At 48.0% G+C, this 27,668-nt stretch overlaps 1 protein-coding gene across 1 annotated transcript in view; it reads right to left on the reverse strand.

Annotated features, from left to right (window-relative positions):
- The window catches only part of LOC139241116 (sodium/potassium-transporting ATPase subunit alpha-3), a 152,454-nt gene extending 128,624 nt beyond the window's left edge, over positions 1–23,830 (reverse strand). Inside the window, exon 1 of the mRNA XM_070869809.1 lies at positions 23,665–23,830. Within this exon, the coding sequence (XP_070725910.1) occupies positions 23,665–23,670 (6 nt within the window). The 5' untranslated portion in view covers positions 23,671–23,830. The remainder of the gene's footprint in view (positions 1–23,664) is intronic.
- Positions 23,831–27,668: the final 3,838 nt, after the last annotated feature.

Raw genomic sequence — 27,668 nt, forward strand, 5'->3', positions numbered from 1 at the left:
AAGGTATGTTTGGGTTTAAGGGGCTGTTTAAGGCAGGGTTTGGGTTTAAGGAACTGTTTCAGATATGTTTGGGTTTAAGGGACTGTTTTAGGTATGTTTGGGTTTAAGGGAGTGTTTAAGTCAAGGTTTGGGTTTAAGGGGCTGTTTAAGGCAGGGTTTGGGTTTAAGGGGCTGTTTAAGATATGTTTGGGTTTAAGGGACTGTTTAAGGTATGTTTGGGTTTAAGGGGCTGTTTAAGGTATGTTTGGTTTTAAGGGAGTGTTTAAGGCAGGGTTTGGGTTTAAGGTGCTGTTTAAGGCAGGGTTTGGGTTTAAGGGGCTGTTTAAGGCAGGGTTTGGGTTTAAGGGGCTGTTTAAGGCAGGGTTTGGGTTTAAGGAACTGTTTCAGATATGTTTGGGTTTAAGGGACTGTTTTAGGTATGTTTGGGTTTAAGGGAGTGTTTAAGTCAAGGTTTGGGTTTAAGGGGCTGTTTAAGGCAGTGTTTGGGTTTAAGGGGCTGTTTAAGGCAGGGTTTGGGTTTAAGGGTCTGTTTAAGGCAGGGTTTGGGTTTAAGGGGCTGTTTCAGGTATGTTTGGGTTTAAGGGACTGTTTAAGGTATGTTTGGGTTTAAGGGGCTGTTTTAGGCAGGGTTTGGTTTTAAGGGGCTGTTTAAGATATGTTTGGGTTTCAGGGGCTGTTTAAGGTATGTTTGGTTTTAAGGGAGTGTTTAAGGCAGGGTTTGGGTTTAAGGGGCTGTTTAAGGCAGGGTTTGGGTTTAAGGGGCTGTTTAAGATATGTTTGGGTTTAAGGGACTGTTTAAGGTATGTTTGGGTTTAAGGGGCTGTTTAAGGCAGGGTTTGGGTTTAAGGGGCTGTTTAATGTATGTTTGGGTTTAAGGGGCTGTTTTAGGCAGGGTTTGGCTTTAAGGGGCTGTTTAAGATATGTTTGGGTTTCAGGGGCTGTTTAAGGTATGTTTGATTTTAAGGGAGTGTTTAAGGCAGGGTTTGGGTTTAAGGTGCTGTTTAAGGCAGGGTTTGGGTTTAAGGGGCTGTTTAAGGTATGTTTGGGTTTAAGGGGCTGTTTAAGGCAGGGTTTGGGTTTAAGGTGCTGTTTAAGGCAGGGTTTGGGTTTAAGGGGCTGTTTAAGGCAGGGTTTGGGTTTAAGGGGCTGTTTAAGGCAGGGTTTGGGTTTAAGGAACTGTTTCAGATATGTTTGGGTTTAAGGGACTGTTTTAGGTATGTTTGGGTTTAAGGGAGTGTTTAAGTCAAGGTTTGGGTTTAAGGGGCTGTTTAAGGCAGGGTTTGGGTTTAAGGGGCTGTTTAAGATATGTTTGGGTTTAAGGGACTGTTTAAGGTATGTTTGGGTTTAAGGGGCTGTTTAAGGTATGGTTGGTTTTAAGGGAGTGTTTAAGGCAGGGTTTGGGTTTAAGGTGCTGTTTAAGGCAGGGTTTGGGTTTAAGGGGCTGTTTAAGGCAGGGTTTGGGTTTAAGGGGCTGTTTAAGGCAGGGTTTGGGTTTAAGGAACTGTTTCAGATATGTTTGGGTTTAAGGGACTGTTTTAGGTATGTTTGGGTTTAAGGGAGTGTTTAAGTCAAGGTTTGGGTTTAAGGGGCTGTTTAAGGCAGGGTTTGGGTTTAAGGGGCTGTTTAAGATATGTTTGGGTTTAAGGGACTGTTTAAGGTATGTTTGGGTTTAAGGGGCTGTTTAAGGCAGGGTTTGGGTTTAAGGGGCTGTTTACGGCAGAGTTTGGGTTTAAGGGGCTGTTTATGTATGTTTGGGTTTAAGGGGCTGTTTTAGGCAGGGTTTGGTTTTAAAGGAGTGTTTAAGGCAGGGTTTGGGTTTAAGGTGCTGTTTAAGGCAGGGTGTGGGTTTAAGGGGCTGTTTAAGGTATGTTTGGGTTTAAGGGACTGTTTAAGATATGTTTTGGTTTAAGGGACTGTTTAAGGTATGTTTGGGTTTAAGGGGCTGTTTAAGGCAGGGTTTGGGTTTAAGGGGCTGTTTAAGGCAGGGTTTGGGTTTAACATAGAAAATATAGAAACATAGAAAATAGGTGCAGGAGCAGGCCATTTAGCCCTTCTAGCCTGCACCGCCATTCAATGAGTTCATGGCTGATCATGAAACTTCAGTACCCCCTTCCTGCTTTCTCGCCATAACCCTTGATCCCCCGAGTAGTAAGGACTTCATCTAACTCCCTTTTGAATATATTTAGTGAATTGGCCTCAACTACTTTCTGTGGTAGAGAATTCCACAGGTTCACCACTCTCTGGGTGAAGAAGTTTCTCCTCATCTCGGTCCTAAATGGCTTACCCCTTATCCTCAGACTGTGACCCTGGTTCTGGACTTCCCCAACATTGGGAACATTCTTCCTGCATCTAACCTGTCTAAACCCGTCAAAATTGTAAACGTTTCTATGAGGTCCCCTCTCATTCTTCTGAACTCCAGTGAATACAAGCCCAGTTGATCCAGTCTTTCTTGATAGGTCAGTCCCGCCATCCCGGGAATCAGTCTGGTGAATCTTCGCTGCACTCCCTCAATAGCAAGAATGTCCTTCCTCAAGTTAGGAGACCAAAACTGTACACAATACTCCAGGTGTGGCCTCACCAAGGCCCTGTACAACTGTAGCAACACCTCCCTGCCCCTGTACACAAATCCCCTCGCTATGAAAGCCAACATGCCATTTGCTTTCTTAACCGCCTGCTGTACCTGCATGCTAACCTTCAATGACTGATGTACCATGACACCCAGGTCTCGTTGCACCTTCCCTTTTCCTAATCTGTCACCATTCAGATAATAGTCTGTCTCTCTGTTTTTACCACCAAAGTGGATAACCTCACATTTATCGACATTATACTTCATCTGCCATGCATTTGCCCACTCACCTAACCTATCCAAGTCACTCTGCAGCCTAATAGCATCCTCCTCGCAGCTCACACTGCCACCCAACTTAGTGTCATCCGCAAATTTGGAGATACTACACTTAATCCCCTCGTCTAAATCATTAATGTACAATGTAAACAGCTGGGGCTCCAGCACAGAACCTTGCGGCACCCCACTAGTCACTGCCTGCCATTCTGAAAAGTACCCGTTTACTCCTACTCTTTGCTTCCTGTCTGCCAACCAGTTCTCAATCCACGTCAGCACACTACCCCCAATCCCATGTGCTTTAACTTTGCACATTAATCTCTTGTGTGGGACCTTGTCGAAAGCCTTCTGAAAGTCCAAATATACCACATCAACTGGTTCTCCTTTGTCCACTTTACTGGAAACATCCTCAAAAAATTCCAGAAGATTTGTCAAGCATGATTTCCCTTTCACAAATCCATGCTGACTTGGACCTATCATGTCACCATTTTCCAGATGCACTGCTATGACATCCTTAATAATTGATTCCATCATTTTACCCACTACTGAGGTCAGGCTGACCGGTCTATAATTCCCTGTTTTCTCTCTCCCTCCTTTTTTAAAAAGTGGGGTTACATTGGCTACCCTCCACTCCATAGGAACTGATCCAGAGTCAATGGAATGTTGGAAAATGACTGTCAATGCATCCGCTATTTCCAAGGCCACCTCCTTAAGTACTCTGGGATGCAGTCCATCAGGCCCTGGGGATTTATCGGCCTTCAATCCCATCAATTTCCCCAACACAATTTCCCGACTAATAAAGATTTCCTTCAGTTCCCCCTCCTTACTAGACCCTCTGACCCCTTTTATATCCGGAAGGTTGTTTGTATCCTCCTTAGTGAACACCGAACCAAAGTACTTATTCAATTGGTCTGCCATTTCTTTGTTCCCCGTTATGACTTCCCCTGATTCTGACTGCAGGGGACTTACGTTTGTCTTTACTAACCTTTTTCTCTTTACATACCTATAGAAACTTTTGCAATCCACCTTAATGTTCCCTGCAAGCTTCTTCTCGTACTCCATTTTCCCTGCCCTAATCAAAACCTTTGTCCTCCTTTGCTGAGTTCTAAATTTCTCCCAGTCCCCAGGTTCGCTGCTATTTCTGGCCAATTTGTATGCCACTTCCTTGGCTTTAATACTATCCCTGATTTCCCTAGATAGCCACGGTTGAGCCACCTTCCCTTTTTTATTTTTACGCCAGACAGGAATGTACAATTGTTGTAATTCATCCATGCGGTCTCTAAATGTCTGCCATTGCCCATCCACAGTCAATCCCCTAAGTATCATTCGCCAATCTATTCTAGCCAATTCACGCCTCATACCTTCAAAGTTAGCCTTCTTTAAGTTCTGGACCATGGTCTCTGAATTTACTGTTTCATTCTCCATCCTAATGCAGAATTCCACCATATTATGGTCACTCTTCCCCAAGGGGCCTCGCACAATGAGATTGCTAATTAATCCTCTCTCATTACACAACACCCAGTCTAAGATGGGCTCCCCCCTAGTTGGTTCCTCAACATATTGGTCTAGAAAATCATCCCTTATGCACTCCAGGAAATCCTCCTCCACCGTATTGCTTCCAGTTTGGCTAGCCCAATCTATGTGCATATTAAAGTCACCCATTATAACTGCTACACCTTTATTGTATGCACCCCTAATTTCCTGTTTGATGCCCTCCCCAACATCCCTATTACTGTTTGGAGGTCTGTACACGACTCCTACTAACGTTTTTTGCCCTTTGGTGTTCTGCAGCTCTACCCATATAGATTCCACATCATCCAAGCTAATGTCTTTCCTAACTATTGCATTAATCTCCTCTTTAACCAACAATGCTACCCCACCTCCTTTTCCTTTTATTCTATCCTTCCTGAAGGTTGAATACCCCTGAATGTTGAGTTCCCAGCCCTGATCATCCTGGAGCCACGTCTCCGTAATCCCAATCACATCATATTTATTAACATCTATTTGCACAATTAATTCATCCACCTTATTGTGGATACTCCTTGCATTAAGACACAAAGCCTTCAGGCTTGTTTTTTTAACACCCTTTGTCCTTTTAGAATTTTGCTGTACAGTGGCCCTTTTTGTTCTTTGCCTTGGGTTTCTCCGCCCTCCACTTTTCCTCATCTCCTTTCTGTCTTTTGCTTTTGCCTCCTTTTTGTTTCCCTCTGTCTCCCTGCATTGGTTCCCATCCCCCTGCCATATTAGTTTAAATCCTCCCCAACAGCACTAGCAAACACTCCCCCTTTTTCAGATATGTTTGGGGTTAAGGGACTGTTTTAGGTATGTTTGGGTTTAAGGGAGTGTTTCAGTCAAGGTTTGGGTTTAAGGGGCTGTTTAAGGCAGGGTTTGGGTTTAAGGGGCTGTTTAAGATATGTTTAAGGGACTGTTTAAGGTATGTTTGGGTTTAAGGGGCTGTTTAAGGCAGGGTTTGGGTTTATGGGGCTGTTTAAGGTATGTTTGGGTTCAAGGGGCTGTTTAAGGTATGTTTGGGTTTAAGGGGCTGTTTAAGGCAGTGTTTGGGTTTGAAGGACTGTTTAAGGCAGGGTTTGGGTTTAAGGGGCTGTTTAATGCAGGGTTTGGGTTTAAGGGGCTGTTTAATGTATGTTTGGGTTTAAGGGACTGTTTAAGGTATGTTTGGGTTTAAGGGACTGTTTAAGATATGTTTGGGTTTAAGGACTGTTTAAGGTATGTTTGGGTTTAAGGGGCTGTTTAAGGTATGTTTGGCTTTAAGGCACTGTTTAAGGCAGGGTTTGGGTTTATGGGGCTTTTTAATGCAGGGTTTGGGTTTAAGGGGCTGTTTAATGTATGTTTGGGTTTAAGGGACTGTTTAAGATATGTTTGGGTTTAAGGACTGTTTAAGGTATGTTTGGGTTTAAGGGGCTGTTTAAGGTATGTTTGGGTTTAAGGCGCTGTTTAGTGCAGGGTTTGTGTTTATGGGGCTGTTTAAGGTATGTTTGGGTTCAAAGAGCTGTTTGAGTTTAAGGGGCGGTTTAAGGCAGGGTTTGGGTTTAAGGGGCTGTTTAAGGCAGGGTTTGGGTGTAAGGATCTGTTTAAGGCAGGGTTTGGGTGTAAGGGGCTGTTTAAGGCAGGGTTTGGGTTTAAGGGACTGTTTAAGGCAGAGTTTGGGTTTAAGGGGCTGTTTCAGGTATGTTTGGGTTTAAGGGACTGTTTAAGGTATGTTTGGGTTTAAGGGGCTGTTTAAGACAGGATTTGGGTTTAAGTGGCTGTTTAAGGTATGTTTGGGTTTAAGGGTCTGTTTAAGGTATGTTTGTTTTTAAGGGACTGTTTAAGGTATGTTTGAGTTTAAGGGGCTGTTTAAGGTATGTTTGGGTTTAAGGGACTGTTTAAGGTATGTTTGGGTTTAAGGGGCTGTTTAAGGTATGTTTGGGTTTAAGGGGCTGTTTAAGGTATGTTTGGGTTTAAGGGACTGTTTAAGGTATGTTTGGATTTCAGGGGCTGTTTAAGGTATGTTTGGATTTAAGAGGCTGTTTCAGGTATGTTTGAGTTTAAGGGATTGTTATAGGGAGGTTCGGGTATAAGGGGCTGTTTGTTAGACTGGTGAAACAGTGCTTGATGCTATTTTAAGAGACCAACCTTGAGGTAAGGGACGGGATTAATTTACTAATCAGTAACGCAACACCAGTGTCATCAGCAGCTGCTTGTTCAGGTGTCACTATCAGTTCTCAGAGAACTAGGCTTTTTCATTTTATTTTTCAGACATAATAGATTGAACCATGACCGTACTTTGAGTATCACTATTGCATTCTGAACATTGCTGATGTATTCTCAGTATTGCTCGAGAACTGAGTATTGTGTGTGTACATTAGATATCGCTGTACACTCTATATCAGGATATAGAGTGTCAGTCATGACTCAATAGGTAACACATCTCGCCTCCAAGCCAGAACATTGTGGGTTCAAATCCCACTCCAGAGACCTGAGCACAAGAATCGAGGCTGACATTTCGGTACAGTACTGAGGGAGCGCCGCACTGTCAGAGGGGCAGTACTGAGGGAGTGCGGCACTGTCAGAGGGGCAGTACTGAGGGAGTGCCGCACTGTCGGAGGGTCAGTACTGAGGGAGTGCCGCACTGTCGGATGTGCAGTACTAAGGGAGCGTCGCACTGTCGGAGGGGCAGTACTGAGGGAGTGCCACACTGTCGGAGGGGCAGTACTGAGGGAGCGCCGCACTGTCAGAGGGGTAGTACTGAGGGAGTGCGGCACTGTCAGAGGGGCAGTACTGAGGGAGTGCCGCACTTTTGAAGGGCAGTACTGAGGGAGCGCTGCACTGTTGAAGGGCAGTACTGAGGGAGTGCCGCACTGTCAGAGGGGCTGTACTGAGGGAGTGCCGCACTTTCGAAGGGCAGTACTGAGGGAGCGCCGCACTGTTGGAGGGGCAGTACTGAGGGAGTGCCGCACTGTCGGAGGGTCAGTACTGAGGGAGTGCCGCACTGTCGGATGTGCAGTACTAAGGGAGTGCCGCACTGTCGGAGGGGCAGTACTGAGGGAGTGCCACACTGTCGGAGGGGCAGTACTGAGGGAGCGCCGCACTGTCAGAGGGGTAGTACTGAGGGAGTGCGGCACTGTCAGAGGGGCAGTACTGAGGGAGTGCCGCACTTTTGAAGGGCAGTACTGAGGGAGCGCTGCACTGTTGAAGGGCAGTACTGAGGGAGTGCCGCACTGTCAGAGGGGCTGTACTGAGGGAGTGCCGCACTTTCGAAGGGCAGTACTGAGGGAGCGCCGCACTGTTGGAGGTGCAGTACTGAGGGAGCGCCGCACTGTTAGAGGGGCAGTACTGAGGGAGCGCCACACTGTCGGAGGGGCAGTACTGAGGGAGCGGCGCACTGTTGGAGGGGCAGTACTGAGGGAGCGCTGCACTGTTGGAGGGCAGTACTGAGGGAGTGCCACACTATCAGAGGGGCAGTACTGAGGGAGTGCTGCTCTCTCAGAGGTGCCGTCTTTCAGGTGAGATTTTAAACCAAGGCCCTATCTGCCCTCCCAGGTGGATGTAAAAGATCCCATGGCACTATTTCGGAGAAGAGCTGGGGAGTCTTCCCCGGTGTCCTGGCCAATATATATCCCTCAATAAACATAACGAAAACAAATGATCTGGCCATAATCACATTGCTGATTGTGGGAGCTTGCTGTGATAATCTGGCTGCCGCATTTCCTGCATTACAGCAGCGACTACACTTCTAAACTACCTCATTGGCTGAAAGGTGCTTTGGGACATCCTGAGGTCATGAAAGGTGCTTTATAAATGTTAGTTGTTCCTTTTTTTCTCGGGCCGAGTTGTACGACTATTAAGGAGTACTTGGAATTTCTGTGACGTTATTTGTTCTGTATCATTTTTCACCTACTCTGAGCATTGCTGATGCACTCTGAGTGTCTCTCATTGATGGGCTAGTGACCCTGTATTCTGAGTACCTGTATACCTGATCTCAGCAAGGAATATATTCAACAAACCAGTCCCTGGCTTGAATGGACAAAGGCAGTTCTGACGATTGAATTCTGTTGGACCAAACCAGTTCTCAATGGAGCAAAACAAGGCCCATATCCTTAAAAGTAGAGCGAGGCCTTTCAAGAGTGATGCCAGGAAGGACTTCTTCACACTAAGGGTGGTGTATATCTGTAATCCTGTCCCCTGAGCAGCCATTGAGGCTGGGAGGGGTGAGGGGGTGGGTGGGGGGGGCGTCAATTGAAAATTGCAAAGTTCAGAATGATCGTTTTTTGTTAGGTCAAGGTAATAAGTGGTGTTAAACCAAGGCAGGTATATGGAGTTGGAATCCCAAGTGAACCAAGCCATTTACCGTTCCATAGAACTGCAATAAATCAAACCCATTATCATTCGATATAATCATATTGAAGAAAAACTATTGCTATTCTGTAGCATTCTAACGAACCACATTAGTATTTCAAATTAGTTAACAGTCTATAGAATCCCGATGAAGAAAATATGTTAGCATTCTATAGATTCACAATTAATTAAATCAGTTACTATTCTATAGGGTCCAAATGGGCTCAATTGGTTCCCATTCTATAGTATCCATATGACACAAGTCAGTTCCCATTACATACTAGCCTTAGAGGGTCTGGTTGCTGGTGTGGGAGGATAGTCCTATGAGGAGAGATTGAGTAGACTAGGTCTATATTCCTTAGGGTTTAGAATAATGAGAGGTGATCTCATTAAAACATATAAAATTCTTAAGGGGCTTGACAGAGTAGATGCAGGGAGGATGTTTTTCCTGGCTGGGGAGTCTAGAACCAGGGGTCACAGTCTCAGAATAAGGGGTTGTCCATTTAGGACTGAGATGAGGAGAAACTTCTTCATTTGGAGGGTTGTGAATCTTTGGAATTCTCCACCTCAAAGGGCTGTGGGTGTTGAGTCATTGAATATATTCAAGACAGAGGCCAATAATGGTTTGGGAACAAATGGAATTAAGGGACATGGGGATAGTGCGGGAAGGTGGTTTTGAGATAGAAGATCAGCCATGATCTTGTTGAATGGTGGAGCAAGCTCGAGGGGCCATATTGCCTACTCCTGCTCCTTATGTTAATACCTTCTTATATTGTTATTCTATAGTTTCCTGTTCTGTACAATCCAAATGAACCAAATCTGCTACCTCCCGTACGATCCCAATGGAGAAAGCCAGTTCCCCAGAATCCCAATGAGGGAAAGCAACTACATTTGTCTAGAATGCCAGTGAAACAAACTTGTGACCATTTTATCTAATCCCCATGGATCACGCCAGTCCCCATCCTATACTATAGAATCCCAATGAACCAAACCAGATCCCATTCTATAGAATCCCAATCGACTGAGCCAGATCTCATTCTATAGAATCCCATTGAACCAAGCCGGATCCAATTCTACAGAATCCCATTGAACAAAACAAGACCCCATTCTGTGGAATCCCAATAGACTGAGACATTTCCCATTCTATAGAATCCCCAAAAACTGAGCGAGTTCCCATTCTATAGAATCCCAATGAACCAACCAGATCCAATTCTATAGGATCACGATGAACCCAACCAGATCCCATTTTATAGAATCCCAATTAACCAAACCAATTACTATTCTATAGAATCCCAATAGACTTGGACAGATCCCACCCTATATATTCCCACTGAACCAAACCAGATCCCATCCTATAGAATCTCAATAGACTGAGCGAGTTCCCATTCTATAGAATCCCAATGAACCCAATTAGATACAATTCTATAGAATCCCAATAGACTGAGACAGATCCCATTCTATAGAATCCCAAAAAACTGAGCAAGTTCCCAATCTATAGAATCCCAATGAACCCAACCAGATCCAATTCTAGAGGATGCTAATGAACCAAACCAGTTATTATTCTATAGAATCCCAATAGACTGAGCCAGATCCCACCCTATAGAATCACAATAGATTTAGACCAATCCCATTGTATAGAATCCCAAAAGACATAGCCAGATCACATCCTATAGAATCCCCAAAAACTGAGACAGATCCCATTCTATAGAATCCCAATGCACCAAATCAGCTATTGTTATATAGAATGTGACTGAACTAAACCAGTTCCTGTTCTACAGCATCCAACTGGTATCAACACAGTTAACATTCTTTAGAATCCTAATGAACTAAACCAGTTATCATTCTACAGAACCCTAACAGATCGAACTGGTTCCCATTCCATAGAGGCCTAATGAATCAAACACATTATGATTCTATGTAATCATAATGAAATGCACCAGATATTATTCTATAGCTTACGAGTGAACCAAAGATGTTGCCATTCTACAGAATTTGAATCAATTTAACCAGGTACTGTTCTATCGAATCAGAATGGACTAATCCCATTCCTGTTCCATAGAATCGCAATAAATAAAACTAGTTACCATTCTACATAATCCTAATGGACTGAACCATTTACAATTCTATAGAAATCCAATGAACCAAATTAGTGACTATTCTATAGAATCCCAATGTCTCACACCAGTTACCATTCAATAGAATCGCAATAGATCTCAACAGTTACAATTCTGTAACATCCCAGCATACCAAACCTTCTCCCATTCTATAGAATTCCTATGAACCAAACAAGTTCCCATTCTATAGAACCCTAATGAAGAAAATCAGTTACTATTATATAGCATTCCAATGAACCAAACTAATTAATATTGAATAGAATCCGAGTGAATTAGGCCAGTTCCCAATCTACAGTTTCTGAATGAAAAAAGCAGTTCCCATTCCATATAATCCAAATGAATCAAATCAATCACCGTTCTATAGAATGCCAAAGTACCAAACAAGTTACAAGTGTTTAGATTCCCAATGTGATCACACCAGTCAACATGCTATAGAATCCCAATGAATTAAACTAGTTAATATTCTATTGAATCCTAATGGATCGCACCAATTTATACACCAAAGAACCACAATGCAACAAAATAGTCACCATTCTATATAATCCTCATATACCAAACCAGTTCCCATTCTGCCAAACCCTAAAGAAACACTCTAGTAACCATGTTATAGAACTCCAATAAAGAGAAACAGTCCCCATTCTAGAGAATCCCAAACAATTTATGAGTGTTGAGAATTCCAATATGATCAAACCAGTTAACATCCCAATGTAGAATCCCAATGAATTAAACTAGTTACTATACTGTAGCATCCCAAATGAACCAAACCCATTAACATTCTATAGAATTCCAATCGACCAAAGCAGTCACCAGTCTATAGCACGCTAATGAATGAAACCCACTATTATCATATAGAATCCCAACTGAAACAACCAAGTCAATGATCTACAGAATATGATTCACAAAACCTGTTCAAATTCTATAGAATCCTCATGGACTCAAGCAGTTGTCATACTATCGAATAAGGATGGATCAAACAAGTCATTATTCTATTGAATCCCAATGAACGAAACCAGTTCCCATTCTATAAAAACCCGAATGCACTGACCCAGCTCCCATTCTATAGCATCGCAATGAATCCAAACGGCTATTCGTCTATAGAATCCCAGTGGATATAACCAGTTACCATTCCTTAGAATCATATTTAATCAAAGCATATAACATTCTACAAAATTACAATGGATTGAATTAGTTGCAACTGATTAGAATCCTCACAAATCAAACCAATTCACAATCTATACAATCCCAATGGATCAAACCAGTTATCATTTTATACAATCCCAATGGATTAAACCAGTGATCATTCTATACAATCCCAATGGATCAAACCAGTTATCATTCTATACAATCACAGTGACCCATTCTTGATACAATTCTATACATTCCAAGTGAATCAAATGAATTAGCATTAAATAGAATAGCAATTGATCAATCAACTTACTATCCTATAGAATCCCACAGGATATAAGCAGTTACCATGCCTCAGAATGATATTGAATCATATTCGGCACCATTCTATAGAATGTCAATAAACCAACACAGTTACCATTATTGAGATTCCTAATGAACAAAACCAATTCACAATTTATCCAGTCCCAAAGGCTTAAACCAGTTACCATTCTACAGAATCCCCTTGAACCAAACATGTTAACCTTCTATAGAATCCGAATCAGCCAAACCAATTTGCATTTTATATATTGCTAATGGGTTAACTAGTAAGCCATACAGTCCCAATGGCTCAAACTAGTTACGATGCTGCAGAATCCCATCGAACTAAATCGATTCACATCGAACCCCAATGTAATAAACCAGTTCCAATTCTGTCCAATCCCAATAGATCAAAGCAGTTATGATTCTGTACAATTTCATTCAATGAGATTATGGCTGATCTTCTACCTCAACTCCACTTTCCTGCACTATACCCATATCCCTCGATTCCATTAATACCTAAAATACCTCGAGACTCCCCAGCCCAGGGAAACATCCACTCTACATCTACCCTGTCAAGCCCTGTAAGAATTTTGTATATTTCAATGAAACCACCTCTCATTCTTCTAAGCTCCAGAGAATATCGGCCTAGTCTACTCAATCTCTCCTCATAGGACAATCCCTCCATCCCAGGAATCAGTTTGGTGAACCTGTATGGCAAATATATCCTTCCTTAGGTAAGGCCCAATGAATCAAACCAGTTCCTAGTTTTGGAATCAGCTGGGTCCATCTCATAAGAACATACAAAATAGGAGCAGGAGTCGGCCATACGGCCCCTCGAGCCTGCTCCGCCATTCAATAAGATCATGGTTGATCTGATCTTGGCCTCAACTCCACTTCCCTGCCTGTTCCCCATAACCTTTGACTCCCCTATAGCTCAACAATCTGTCTATCTTAGCCTTGAATATATGCAATGGCCCAGCCTCCACAACTCTCTGGGGTAGAGAATTGCAATGATTCATGACTCTTTAAGAGAAGAAATTCCTCCTCATCTCCATCTTAAATAGGTGACCCTTTATTCTGAGACTGTGACCCCTGGTTCTAGACTGTCCAGCCAGGGGAAACATCCTCTCAGCATCTACCCTGTCAAGCCCCCTCAGAATCTTATACGTTTCAATAAGATCACCTCTCATTCTTCTAAATGCCACTGAGTACATAAGAACATAAGATAAGAACATAAGAAATAGGAGCAGGAGTAGGTCATACGACCCTTCGAGCCTGCTCCACCATTTAATAGCATCATGGCTGATCCAATCATGGACTCAGGTCCACATCCCTGCTGGCTCCCCATAACCCCTTATTCCCTTATCAGTTAAGAAACTGTCTATCTCCGCCTTAAATTTATTCAATGACCCAGCCTCCACAGCTCTCTGAGGCAGCGAATGCCACAGATTTACAACCCTCTGAGAGAAGAAATTCCTCCTCATCTCAGTTTTAAATGGGCGGCCCCTTATTCTAAGATTATGCCCCCTAGTTCTAGTCTCCCCTATCAGCGGAAACATCCTCTCTGCATCCACCTTGTCAAGCCCCCTCATAATCTTATACATTTCGATAAGATCACCTCTCATTCTTCTGAATTCCAAACAGTAGAGGCCCAACTTACTCAATCTTTCCTCATAAGTCAAGGCCCTCATCTCTGGAATCAACCTAGTGAACCTTCGCTGAACTGCCTCAAAAGCAAGTATATCCTTTCTTAAATATGGAAACCAAAACTGTACGCAGTACTCCAGGTGTGGCCTCACCAATACCCTGTATCACTGGAGCAAAACTTCCCTGCTTTTATACTCCAGGCCAAACCTGCTCAACCTTTCCTCGTAAGACAACCCCTTCATCCCAGGAATCAACCGAGTGAACCTTCTCTGAACTGCCTCACCTTGGTTGAGCAGATATACTCATTGTGCTGTTGCCATGGATCTGGAACAGGCTGTTGCCACTCAACACTCTTGAGCAGGTCACCGGGTCCCTTTCACCTTGAAACTCTATACTTACCTGTGAAATCTTAACCCATACACACGAGGAAAGCTCTTGCAAGTCCCAGTTAAGGTACAGCTGGGGATCAATGTGAAATGATCGGGGGATGTTCCATCAGTGTCAGAGTAGCAGGCAGGTGGTCTCAGATACAGGTGGATAATCCTCTAGGCTGCTGGTGAATTATGCTCCTATCTGCTGTCTCGTGAATGGAAAGTTCCTTGCGCTATGTTTTAGATCTAGCTGAATGTCAGTGCCAGGGACTTGTGGTGTTTCTTGTCCTCTGTGCGCCATGGGAATAATGCTATCATTGCAATAAAGCGTTAATTGCATTCTTGAGTTGTAATGTATTTGCTTCATGGCTTCTTTGCTTAAGAATTTATCGCAACACATTGCTATTAAGAACTAGTTGGTTTATTAACAAAGGGTTAACAATCGCACTGTACGTCACCAGTTCATCTACTGGGCTGACAACTGCATACCTCATCGTGGACGATCTAGACCCAACTGGCTGGGGTTTTATTGAGTCTTGTGAATGTCATGTGATGGGCTAAGCCACTCATGACGCAACAGTTCCGCAAACCTCTGAGCATACTCACAAGTGCACACATTATTCAGTCGTTTCAATCGTTGGGGAAAGTGAGGGAAAGGAACAAGGCATTTGCTACGGGACAGGTGCAGGGTTCAAAAAGAGAGAGGAGACGATTGGAGAATCATAGAATGATACAGCACAGAAGTAGGCCATTCGGCCCATCGTGCGTGTGCCGGCTATTTGAAAGAACTATCCAATTAGTGCCATCCCTGTGCCTCCACCACCCCCCCCACCCCACCCCCCGGCTCATTACCCATAGCCTTACAATGCTTTTCCTCTTTTATCCAAAGCCCTTTTCAAAGTTACGATTGAATCTGCTTCCACTGCCCTTTCAGGCAGCGCGTTCCAGATGATATCAACTTGTTGCCCACACAAATGTCCCCTCATCTCTCTTCTGCTTGTTCTGGCAATTGCCGACCCTTCTGCCACTGGAAACAGTGTCTCCCTGTTTACTCTGTAAAGACTCCACTTAATTTTGAACACTGCTATTAAATCTTCCATTAACCTTTCTCTGCTCGAAGGAGAACAATTCCCAGCTTCTCCAGTCTCTCCATATAACTGAAATCCCTCATCCCTGGGACCATTCTGGTCAATCTCCTCTGCACCCTCTCCAAGGCAAACAAGGACGTCCTTCCTGAAGAAGTTGTTGACCTGTAGACCATACAAGGGCAATGACACAGCTTGAGATCCGAGGATGGAATGAGTTAGGAGTAGGAGATATTTGGTTTGTTGGGGCCTTCACTAAAACACAGGGAGCATGCTGAAAAGAGGGACAAGGGTAACGGAAGCTTTGGATCCGAGAATCCATTGAACGATGACGATTGGGAGATGAGGTGTTGGAAAGGACGGTGTATCTTCTCATCCCAGGAACTGCAGCTCAGATCCAGGCTCCCAGTTACCTACACCGCAGCAACCTTCTGCATGCTTCCATGGCCGGTCCCCCACCTTGCACCCTCCGTAGCACATCAGCTCATCTAACACTCGGCTGCCCCATACCGCACCTCGCACCAAGTCCCGTTCGCTCGCTGACCTACACTGGCTCCCAATCTGACAACACCCCCATTTGCAAAACTCTCATTCTTCTGTTCAAATCCTTCCATGGCCTCGCCCCCTCCCGATCTCTGCAACCTCCTCCAGTCCAAGAACCTCCGAGATCGTTGCGTTGCTCCAACTCTGGCCAATTGCGCAGCCCCGGTTTTCATCCACGGTAGGCTGTCGCGCCTTCACCTGCCAAAGCCCTTGAATTCCCTCCCTGAACTTCTCCGTTAAGGTGTGCCTTCAAACCGACCTCTTTGACCAAGCCAAGACCTGTCCGATTATCTCCTTATGGTTCTCGGTGCCAAACCGTATTTGGTTACGCTCCTGTGAAGCACCTTGGGACATAGAGTAGTTATGGAGAAACTGTTCCCAGTGGCAGAAGGTTCGGTAACCAGAGGACACACAGACTGAAGGTGATTGGCCAAAGTTCCAAAGGCGACATTCGAACATTTGAAGAGGAGAGAAACGACAGGGCTATGGGGGAAGAGCAATGGGGAGAGGTACTGATTGGGTAGCTCCACCAAAGAGCCAGCACAGGCACGATGGGCCGAATTGCCTCCCGCTGTGCTGTATCATTCTATGATTCTATAAAAGGTGCCATGTGCATGTATGTTGCTGTTGCTTCAATTGGGATTCCATCACAGGGTCATCCCAGCTTGGAAACGGTCCAAGCATTGATTTCTGGCCAACTACCATCTGGGAAACAACCGCCTTTTTGTAAATTATTCATTCCAGGATGTGGGCATCAATGGCAAGGCCGGTATTCAGTGCCCGTCCCTAATTGCCCTTGAGAAGGTGGTGGCGAGCTGCCTTCTTGAACCGCTGCAGTCCGTGTGGTGAAGGTGCTCCCACAGTGCTGTTAGGGAGGGATTTCCAGGATTTTGACCCAGCGACGATGAAGGAACGACCGATATATTTCCAAGTCAGGATGGTGCGTGTGACTTGGAGGGGAACGTGGAGGTGGTGGTGTTCCCATGCGCCTGCTGCCCTTGTCCGTCTAGCTGGTGGAGATCACGGGTTTGGTAGGTGCTACAGAGGAAGCCTTGGCGAGTTGCTGCAGTACATCTTGTAGACGGTGCACACTGCAGCCACGGTGCGCCGGTGGTGGAGGGAGTGAGTGTTGAAGGTGGTGGATGGGGTGCCGATCAAGCGGGCTGCTTTGTCCTGGATGGGGTTTCTGGTGGGTCCTGGCCAATCGCCCACTGAGCATCAGAAGGTCACTTCAGCCCATCCACGTTCCTCTTTACTGTGCCAGCCATGACTCAGTGGGTGGCACTCCCACCTCAGAGTCACAGGGACGTGTGTTCGGAGTCCCAGGCTGACATTCCCAGGGAAGTAGAGGGAGCGCTGTAATGTTGGAGGGACAGTACTGAGGGAGCGCCGCACTGTTGAAGGGGCAGTACTGAGGGAGTGCCGCAATGTTGGAGGGGCAGTACTGAGGGAGTGCAGCACTGTCAGAGGGGTAGTACTGAGGGAGCGCTGCACTGTCGGAGGGGCAGTACTGAGGGAGTGCTGCCACTTTCGGAGGGGCAGTATTGAGGGAGTGCTGCACTGTATGAGGGGCAGTACTGAGGGAGTGCCGCACTGTTGGAGGGGCAGTACTGAGGGTGCGCCGCACTGTCGGAGGGGCGGTACTGAGGGAGCGCCGCACTGTCGGAGGGGCGGTACTGAGGGAGCGCCGCACTGTCGGAGGGGCAGTACTGAGGGAGCGCCGCACTTTCGGAGGGGCAGTACTGAGGGAGTGCCGCACTGTCGGAGGGGCAGTACTGAGGGAGCGCTGCACCATCGGAGGGGCCGTACTGAGGGAGCGCCACACTGTCGGAGTGGTAATACTGAGGGAGTGCTGCATTGTCGGAGGTGTCGCCTTTCGGATGAGGTGATAAACCGTAAAGTTCCCACGGCCACCTTTGGAAGAAGAGCATGGGGGAGTTCTGCCTGCTGTCCCTCAACCAAGGTCACTGAAAGAGATGAGCTGGTCATTATCACGTGGCTGTTTGTGGGAGCTTGCTGTGCACAAATTGGTTGCCGCGGTTCCTACATTACAAGAGACACCACACTGGAAAAAAAAAATGATTAATTGGCTGTGAGGCGCTTTGGGATCCTGCGGTGGTGAAAGTTGCTGTACAAATGCACGTCCTTCCTTGCCTGTCCCAGCTCCCAGCGGCATTTGAAAAGTGACACCAGTCATGTGGACTCTCTAAGTACTGAATCCTTTGAGCTTTGAAGTGTTTTTCCAGGCTGAAACTCCCCTCTCCTGCTGCTGCTCGCTTAATTATGAAAGAGATGACCCTGAATTATGCACGAGGTAATGAGCAGGCAACTGTAGAGAAAGGTGTCAGTGACACACTCCACGTTGGATATCTCTGAGTCACATGCCCCGTTGAAGGTCTTACCCGAATAGCCTTAATAGCGAGGACTGAAACCAGGATTGCAGCTATCTTGGGCTGGGAGGTTGTCCTCTCACCAGGCAGTGGAGAAGGTTGGCGAGGTGCCTCAGCTGATGTGCTGCCAAAAACCCTCATCCACGCCTCTGTCAGCTCTCGACTTGTCTCGTGAGAGGTGATCTTACTGAAACATACAGGATTCAGAGGGGGCTCCCCAGGGTAGATGCAGAGAGGATGTTTCCCCAAGTGGGGGAATCTGGAACTAGGGGACAGAGTTTCAGAATACAGGGTCGCCCATTTAGAACCGAGATGAGGAGGAATTTCTTCTCAGAGGGGTGTAAATCTGTGGAATTCTCTACCCCAGAACTGTGCAGGCTGGGTCATTCAATATAGTCAAGTGGAGACCGATTTTTGAGTGATAAGGAAGTCAAGGGTTGTGGGGAGTGGGCGGGGAAGTGGAGCTGAGCCCAAGATCAGATCAGCCGTGATCTTATTGAATGGCGGAGCAGGCTCGAGGGGCCAAACGGTCTACTCCTGCTCCTATTCCTGGCCAGCCTCCCATCAACTACCCTCCATAAACTCGCATCCATCCAAAACTCTGCTGCCCCGTGTCCTAACTCGCAGCACATCCCACTCGCCCATCACCCCTCCCTGCGCTCGCTGACCTGCAGTGGCTCCCGGTCCAGCGACACCTCCATTTTAAAAAGGTTCGTGCTTGTTTTCAAACCCCTCCATGGCCCCTCCCCCCGTAACCTCCTCTGGCCTTACAAGCCCCACACCACCCCCCCCCCCCGAGATCTCTGCTCTCCTCCATTTCTGGCTCCTTGAGCACCCCTGATCACTCTACCATTGGCGGCCGTGCCTTCAGCTGCCTGGGCCCCAAGCTCGGGAACTCCCTCCCTACACCTCCCCGCCTCTCTCTCCTCCTTGGAGACACTCCTTAAAACCGATCACTTTGGCCAAGCTTTTGGTCACCTGCCCTGATCAATGTTCCCGCCAAGGCGCGCAGCGTAATCTCAACGGGTCAGTGCAGGCCGCTTACCATCGTTTCCATTGTAAATCGCGCACCTCATCAGAAATTTAATGGGACCACGCCTTAACCGAAACATGCCGTACGGGAGAAAGCGCAGCTTACAGGGAACACTGGTTCTAATATCTCCTTCTGTGGCTCGGTGTCAAATTATGATTGATAATGCTCCTGTGAAGTGCATTAGGATGTTCTGCAACATTAAAGATGCTATATAAATGCAAAATGTCAGCGTTGATGTATAAGAAGCCATCAATCAGCAGAGGGCTGCACCATGTCAAAGGTAGGCAGATAATCGGTGAGGTGAAGACTTGCATTTGTATAGCGTCTTTTATGACCACCGGACGTCTCAAAGCGCTTTACAGACAATGAAGCACTTTTGGAGTTCAGTCACTGTTGTAATGTGGGAAACGCGGCAGCCATTTTGCGCACAGCAAGCTCCCACAAACCACAATGTGATAACGACCAGATCATCTGTTTTCATGTTATGTTGATTGAGGGATAAATATTGGCCCAGGACACCGGGGAGAACTCCCCCTGCTCTTCTTCGAATTAGTGCCACGGGATCTTTTATGTTCACCTGAGAGAGAAGACCGGGTCTCGGTTTAATGTCTCATCTGAAAGATGGCACCTCCAACAGTGCAGCACTCCCTCAGTACTATCCCTCCAACAGTGCTGCACTCCCTCAGTACTGCCCCTCCGACAGTGCGACGCTCCTTCAGTAGTGTTCCTCCGCCCATGCAGCCCTCCCTCAGTACTGCCCCTCCAACAGTGCTGCACTCCCTCAGTACCGCCTCTCCGACAGTGCAACGCTCCCTCAGTACTGTCCATCTGAGCATGCAGCCCTCCCTCAGTACTGCCCCTCCAACAGTGCAGTGCTCCCTCAGTACTCTCTGTCCGACAGTGCAGCACTCTCTCAGTACTGCCCCTCCGACAGTGCAGTACTCCCTCAGTACTGCCCCTCCGACAGTGTGGTGCTCCCTCAGTACCGACCCTCCGACAGTGCGGGGCTCCCTCAGTACCGACCCTCCGACAGTGCAGTACTCCCTCAGTACTGCCCCTCCGACAGTGTGGTGCTCCCTCAGTACCGACCCTCCGACAGTGCGGGGCTCCCTCAGTACTGCCCCTCCGACAGTGCAGTACTCCCTCAGTACTGCCCCTCCGACAGTGTGGTGCTCCCTCAGTACTGCCCCTCCGACAGTGTGGTGCTCCCTCAGTACCGACCCTCCGACAGTGCAGCGCTCCCTCAGTACCGACCCTCCGACAGTGCAGCGCTCCCTCAGTACTGCCCCTCCGACAGTGCAGCACTCCCTCAGTACCGCCCCTCCGACAGTGCGGCGCTCCCTCAGTACCGACCCTCCAACAGTGCGGGGCTCCCTCAGTACTCAGCCAATAATCTGGCGGGGCCGGGGGAGGTGGGGGGGGGGGTGGAGGGTTTGACTCTGGAGGCAGTTGATTAGCTGAGCAAAGCCGGGAGCTGTCCCGGGCAACATCCCGAGCTCAGTGCTGAATCCGGCAAGCAGCCCAGTGCCATGGTGAGCTGGCCGGCTCTCCCCAGCTGCGCTGGGCATGCGAGGGGTTAACAGCGAGCTGCGTCACTTGCCCCATCGTCGCATGATGCATTTGCAGTGGCAGCAACTGGTGGCGAGGCATTGCGGATCGGGAGGGACTGCAGCATCAGCACTCTGCAGCAAAACGCACGCCACCGTGTCGCCACTGAGAGAGAGACTGGCACGTACCGCAGGCTGGGGGGCACAGAGCTGGCACGGCAGGGTATGTGAGGGACACAATAGGGATTGAGAGAGACAGATAAACAGAGAGAGACTGAGCGATAGACTGAGAGAGGGAGAGACAGAGAGAGAGACAGAGAGGAAGAGAGAGAGACTGAGAGAGAGAACAGGAGAGAGATAGACAGAGACTGTGAGAGATAGACCAAGAGAGAGAGACAGAGAGGGAGACAGAGAGAGAGATACACAGAGACTGAGAGAGATAGACCAAGAGAGAGAGACAGAGAGGGAGAGAGAGAGAGAGAGATAGACACTGAGAGAGATAGACCAAGAGAGAGAGACAGAGAGGGAGAGAGAGAGAGAGAGAGAGAGAGAGAGAGATAGACAGAGACTGAGAGAGATAGACCAAGAGAGAGAGACAGAGAGAGAGACAGAGAGAGAGATACACAGAGACTGAGAGAGATAGACCAAGAGAGAGAGACAGAGAGAGAGACAGAGAGAGATACACAGAGACTGAGAGAGATAGACCAAGAGAGAGAGACAGAGAGAGAGACAGAGAGAGATACACAGAGACTGAGAGAGATAGACCAAGAGAGAGAGACAGAGAGAGAGACAGAGAGAGATACACAGAGACTGAGAGAGATAGACTAAGAGAGAGAGACAGAGAGGGAGAGAGAGAGAGAGAGAGAGAGATACACATAGACTGAGAGAGATTGACCAAGAGAGAGACAGAGAGAGAGAGATACAGAGACAGAGAGAGAGACTGAGAGATAGACAGAAAGAGCGATAGAGACAGACAGAGGGACCGAGTGAGAGACTGAGACAGAGAGAGACAGAGAGAGAGAGCGACTGAGACAGAAATAGACAGAGAGAGAGAGAGACAGAGAGACAGATAGACAGAGAGTGAGAGAAAGAGAGAGGTAGAGAGGCTGACTATGATAGAAACAGAGAGAAAGAAACAGAGAGAGACAGAAATAAAGACAGAGAGAGACAGAGAGAGATAAACAGTTTAAGAGAGAAATAGAGACTGAGGAAGAAAGAGATAGAGAGAGATATTGAGAGAAAGAAACAGAAAAAGATATAGAGAGGGCTTGCAATATTGACAGAGAGAGAAAGAGAATGAAAAAGGGAGAGAAAGAGAGTCAGGGAGAGAAACAGAAAGAGAGAGACAGAGAGAGAGAAACAGAGCGATAGAGGGATAGAAACAGAGACAGAGAGAAAAAGAGGCAGAAACAGAGAGAGGGAAAGAGATAGGAGCCAGCAGAAATGGAGTTGGTGAAGATGAATTGAAAACAATTTTTCTCTGAACAGCCACAGATCTGAAACAACAGCAGTAAACAGCAGAGCTGGGGCAGTGAGGGGAAGGAGTGTGAGCGGGCCAGCTCCATCCTCCTGCTGCTGCAGCTCGGCAGCCATTCCGCTGGGTGCTGCAGTGAAGGAGGCAGATGTGCTGGGTGATCACCTTCACATCGCTGAACCTCTGTGACCTTGGCTTCCTCCCATCCCCCGCCATCTCCGCAGTACTGCTGGCTGGGAGGGAGTGGGCTGGCTACGGTCCAGCTCTGCAGCACTCACCCACACCGCATCCGCAGGCAACCTTCCTCACGTACAGGGACAGCCCTGCTGGGGAGCAAGACTCTCTCTGCACCACCTCACACCAACACAAAATGGAGGAACGGCGGGCAAGGGGCTCCCGGCTGAATGGGCAGCATCAGCGAGAGAGAGAAGGAGGCAGAGAGAGGGGGAGAGAGAGAAGGAGGCAGAGAGAGGGGGTAGAGAAAGAAGGAGGCAGAGAGGGGGAGAGAGAGAGAAGGAGGCAGAGAGAGGGGGAGAGAGAGGAGGCAGAGAGAGGGAGAGGGAGAGGAGGAGGCAGAGAGAGGGGGAGAGAGAGGAGGAGGCAGAGAGAGGGGGACCGCATCATGTCCCATTGCACATATCCATGTATTAGATTCTCTCTGTTTCTTTCTGCCTCTCTCGCTCCATCTTTTTCTCTCTCCCTCTCACACATTTTCTCCCCCTGTCTCTCTGCCTCTCTCCATCTTCTCCCTCCCACAAATATTCTCCTTCCATTCTCTCTCTCTCTGTCTTATCTCTCCACCTGTCTCGTTCTCTCTGTCTCCCTCCGTCTTTGTCGCTCTGGCTGTCTCTCTGTCTGTCACTCTCTGCCTTGTTCTCTCTGTCCGTCTCTCTCTGTCTCCTCTCTGTCTCCTTCTCTCTCTCTCTATCTGTCACTCTCTGTCTCCTTCTCTCTGTCACTCTCTGTCTCCTTCTCTCTCTCTCTGTTACTCTCTCTCTCTGTCTCCTTCCCTCTGTCTCGCTCTCTCGCTGTCACGTCCTCTCCGTTTCTCCCTCTCTCTGTCTCTCTCTCCCTCTCTCTTTCTATCTCTCACGTTCCCTCCTGTCTCTCTTTTCACCTCCCTTGCTGCGTTCACCAATCTGTTCTCCTCTCCACCTCCCCTTGCATGTCTTCCTCTGCACTGCAGCCGTTCTCCATCTTCCGGGCATGTCTCCCTTGCTGCCTCTCCCTCTCTCTCCCTCTCCCCCTCCGCTCTCCCGCACTGTGATCCCGCAAATCCTCCCCCCCTGCCATTGCCCGTGCCCCGCACGGTGGCTGTCCGTGCCCCAGAGATGCCCCCTGGTTGTGTTACTTACCCCCATGGTGCTGGAGGGTGGCCCGGGCGCGCAGTGCGGGCTGAGCAGCGATACAGTGCGGGCAGCCTAAGCTGGGAGCCGCTCTCGGACAGGTACAGCCGCTCTCTCGGAGCTGCAGATCTTCACACACTGGGGAAGATGTCTGCCTTTCACTGACTGCCCTCGCCTCCACTCACACTCTGTAGTCACTCACCAAGGGCTGGAGGACCGCCTGCACCCAGGCTCCAGCCAACTAGCTCCCCGGCTGCTGCTGGTGATGGGCGGAGCACCCCGCCCACACAGCGCTCAAACCACCTTGGGCAAGGTGGAGAGAATGAAGCGCACTCACAAATCTCCCTCTCTCACACACTCTGTCTCTCTGTGTGTCTCCTTCCCTCTCTCACTGTATCTCTCCCTCTCTCACTCCCTCTCTCACTCTCTGTCTCTCTCTCACACACTCTGTCTCTCTGTCTCTGTGTGTGTCTCTCTCCATCTCTCACTGTATCTCTCCCTCTCTCACTGCCCCTCACTCTGTTTCTCTCACACTCTGTCTCTCTGTATCTCTGTCTCTGTGTGTGTCTCTCTCCATCTCTCACTGTACTGTATCCCTCCCTCTCTCACTCCCCCTCTCTCTGTCTCTCACACAATTTGTCTCTCTGTATCTCTGTCTCTGTGTGTGTCTCCTTCCCTCTCTCATTGTATCTCTCCCTCTCTCACTCCCCCTCTCTCTGTCTCTGTCTCTCTCTCACACTCTGTCTCTCTGTATCTCTGACTCTGTGTGTCTCTCTCCCTCTCTCACTGTATCTCTCCCTCTCTCACTCCCTCTCTCTCTGTCTCTCTCACAATCTGTCTCTCTGTATCTCTGTCTCTGTGTGTGTCTCTCTCCCTCTCTCCCTCTCTCACTCTCTGTCTCTCTCTCACATACTCTGTCTCTCTGTATCTCTGTCTCTGTGTGTGTGTCTCTCCCTCTCTCACTCTATCTCTCCCTCTCTCACTCCCTCTCTTACTCTCTGTCTCTCTGTCTCTGTGTGTCTCTCTCCCTCTCTCACTGTATCTCTCCCTCTCTCACTCCCTCTCTCACTCTCTGTCTCTCTCTCACACACTCTGTCTCTCTGTATCTCTGTCTCTGTGTGTGTCTCTCTCCCTCTCTCACTATCTCTCCCTCTCTCACTCCCCCTCTCTCTGTCTCTCTGTCTCTATGTGTGTCTCTCTCCCTCTCTCACTCCCTCTCTCACTCTCTGTCTCTCTCTCACACACTCTGGCTCTCTGTATCTCTGTCTCTGTGTGTGTCTCTCTCCCTCTCTCACTGTATCTCTCCCTCTCTCACTCCCTCTCTTACTCTCTGTCTCCCTCTCTCACACACCCTGTCTCTCTGCATCTCCGTCTCTGTGTGTATCTCCTTCCCTCTCTCACTATATCTCTCCCTCTCTCACTCCCTCTCTTACTCTCTGTCTCCCTCTCTCACATACTCTGTCTCTCTGTATCTCTGTCTATGTGTGTGTATCCCTCCCTCTCTCACTCCCTCTCTCACTCTCTGTCTCTCTCACACTCTGTCACCCTGTGTATCTCTTTGTCTCTGTGTGTGTCTCCTTCCCTCTCTCACTATATCTCTCCCTCTCTCACTCTCTGTCTCTCTCTCACACACTGTGTCTCTCTGTATCTCTGTCTCTGTGTGTGTATCTCTCCCTCTCTCACTGTATCTCTCCTTCTCTCACTCTCTCTCTCTGTCTGTCTGTCCCCATCTCTCTCCCTCTCTCTGTTTTGCTCACTCCCTCTCTGTCTGTCTGACCCCATCTTTTTGTCTCTCTCCCTCTCTTTCTTTCTCTCTCTCTCTGTCTCTCTCACTCCCTTTCTCTGTCTCTCTGTCCCCATCTCTCTGTCTCTCCCTCTCTCTGGCTCTCTCACTCCCTCTCTCTGTCTGTCCCCGTCTCTCTGTCTCCCTCCCTCTCTATGTCTCTCTGTCTCTTTCATTCCCTCTCCATCTATCTGTCTCTGTCTCTCTCCCTCTAGAGCTCTGTATCTCTCTCTGCCTCTCTCACTCTCTCTCTCTCTCGGTCCCCGTCTCTCTGTCTCTCTCTTTCACTCTCTCACTCCCTCTCTTACTCTCTGTCTCCCTCTCTCACACACTCTGTCTCTCTGTATCTCTGTCTCTGTGTGTGTATCTCTCCCTCTCTCACTCTCTGTCTCTCTCACACTCTGTCACCCTGTGTATCTCTCTGTATATCTGTCTCTGTGTGTGTCTCCTTCTCTCTCTCACTATATCTCTCCCTTTCTCACTCCCTGTCTCTCTCTCACACACTCTGTCTCTCTGTATCTCTGACTCTGTGTGTCTCTCTCCCTCTCTCACTGTATCTCTCCCTCTCTCACTCCCTCTCTTACTCTCTGTCTCCCTCTCTCACACACCCTGTCTCTCTGTATCTCTGTCTCTGTGTGTGTCTCTCTCCCTCTCTCACTGTATCTCTCCCTCTCTCACTCCCCCTCTCTCTGTCTCTCTCACAATCTGTCTATCTGTATCTCTGTCTCTGTGTGTGTCTCTCTCCCTCTCTCCCTCTCTCACTCCCTCTCTCACTCTCCCTCTCTCTGTCTCTCTCACAATCTGTCTCTCTGTATCTCTGTCTCTGTGTGTGTATTTCTCCCTCTCTCACTGTATCTCTCCTTCTCTCACTCTCTCTCTCTGTCTGTCTGTCCCCATCTCTCTCCCTCTCTCTGTTTCGCTCACTCCCTCTCTGTCTGTCTGTCCCCATCTTTTTGTCTCTCTCCCTCTCTCTCTTTCTCTCCCTCTCTCTGTCTCTCTCACTCCCTTTCTCTGTCTCTCTGTCCCCATCTCTCTGTCTCTCCCTCTCTCTGGCTCTCTCACTCCCTCTCTCTGTCTGTCCCTGTCTCTCTGTCTCCCTCCCTCTCTATGTCTCTCTCATTCCCTCTCTATCTATCTGTCTCTGTCTCTCTCCCTCTAGAGCTCTGTATCTCTCTCTGCCTCTCTCACTCTCTCTCTCTCTCGGTCCCCGTCTCTCTGTCTCTCTCTTTCATTCTCTCACTCCCTCTCTGTGTGTCTGTCTATCTGTCTCTGTCTCTCTCCCTCTCTCACTCCCTCTCGCTCTGTCTGTCTGTCTCCATCTCTCTCTCTCTCTCTCTCTCTCATTCCCTCTCTCTATCTCTGTCTGTCTGTCTCCGGCTCTCTCCCACTCTCTGTATCGGTCTCTCTCACTGCATCTCTTACTCCCGCTCTCTTTCTGTCTCCATCTCTCTTTCTCTGTATCTCTCTCTGTTTGTCTGTCCCCATCTCTCGCTCTCTCTCTGTATCTCTCTCTGTGTCTCTGTCTATCTCTCTCTCTCTCTCTCTCTCGCTCTCTGTCTCTCTCACTCCCTTTCTCTGTCTGTCTGTCCCCATCTCTCTGTCTCTCTCCCTCTCGCTGGCTCTCTCACTCCCCGTCTCTCTGTCTCCCTCCCTCTCTATGTCTCTCTGTCTCTCTGATTCCCTCTCTATCTATTTGTCTCTGTCTCTCTCCCTCTAGAGCTCTGTATCTCTCTCTGCCTCTCTCACTCTCTCTCTGCCTCTCTCACTCTCTCTCTCTCTGTCCCCATCTCTCTGTCTCTCTCTTTCATTCTCACTCCCTCTCTGTGTGTCTGTCTATCTGTCTCTGTCGCTCTCCCTCTCTCACTCCCTCTTGCTCTGTCTGTCTCCATCTCTCTTTCTCTCTCTATCTGTCTCTCATTCCCTCTCTCTATCTGTCTGTCTGTCTTCGGCTCTCTCCCACTCTCTGTATCGGTCTCTCTCCCTGCCTCTCTTACTCCCTCTCTCTTTCTGTCTCCATCTCTCTTTCTCTGTATATCTCTCTCTGTTTGTCTGTCCCCATCTCTCGCCCTCTCTCTCTATCTCTCTCTGTGTCTCTGTCTATCTCTCTCTCTATCACTCTGTCTCTATCACTCCTTCTCTCTCTCTGTCTGTCTGTCTCCGTCTCTATCCCTCGTTCTATATCTCTCTGTCTGTCTCCGTCTCTCTGAGTCTCTGACTCTCTCCCACTCCC

The sequence above is a fragment of the Pristiophorus japonicus genome, chromosome Y (assembly GCF_044704955.1).
Source record: "Pristiophorus japonicus isolate sPriJap1 chromosome Y, sPriJap1.hap1, whole genome shotgun sequence".
NCBI lineage: Eukaryota > Metazoa > Chordata > Chondrichthyes > Pristiophoridae > Pristiophorus > Pristiophorus japonicus.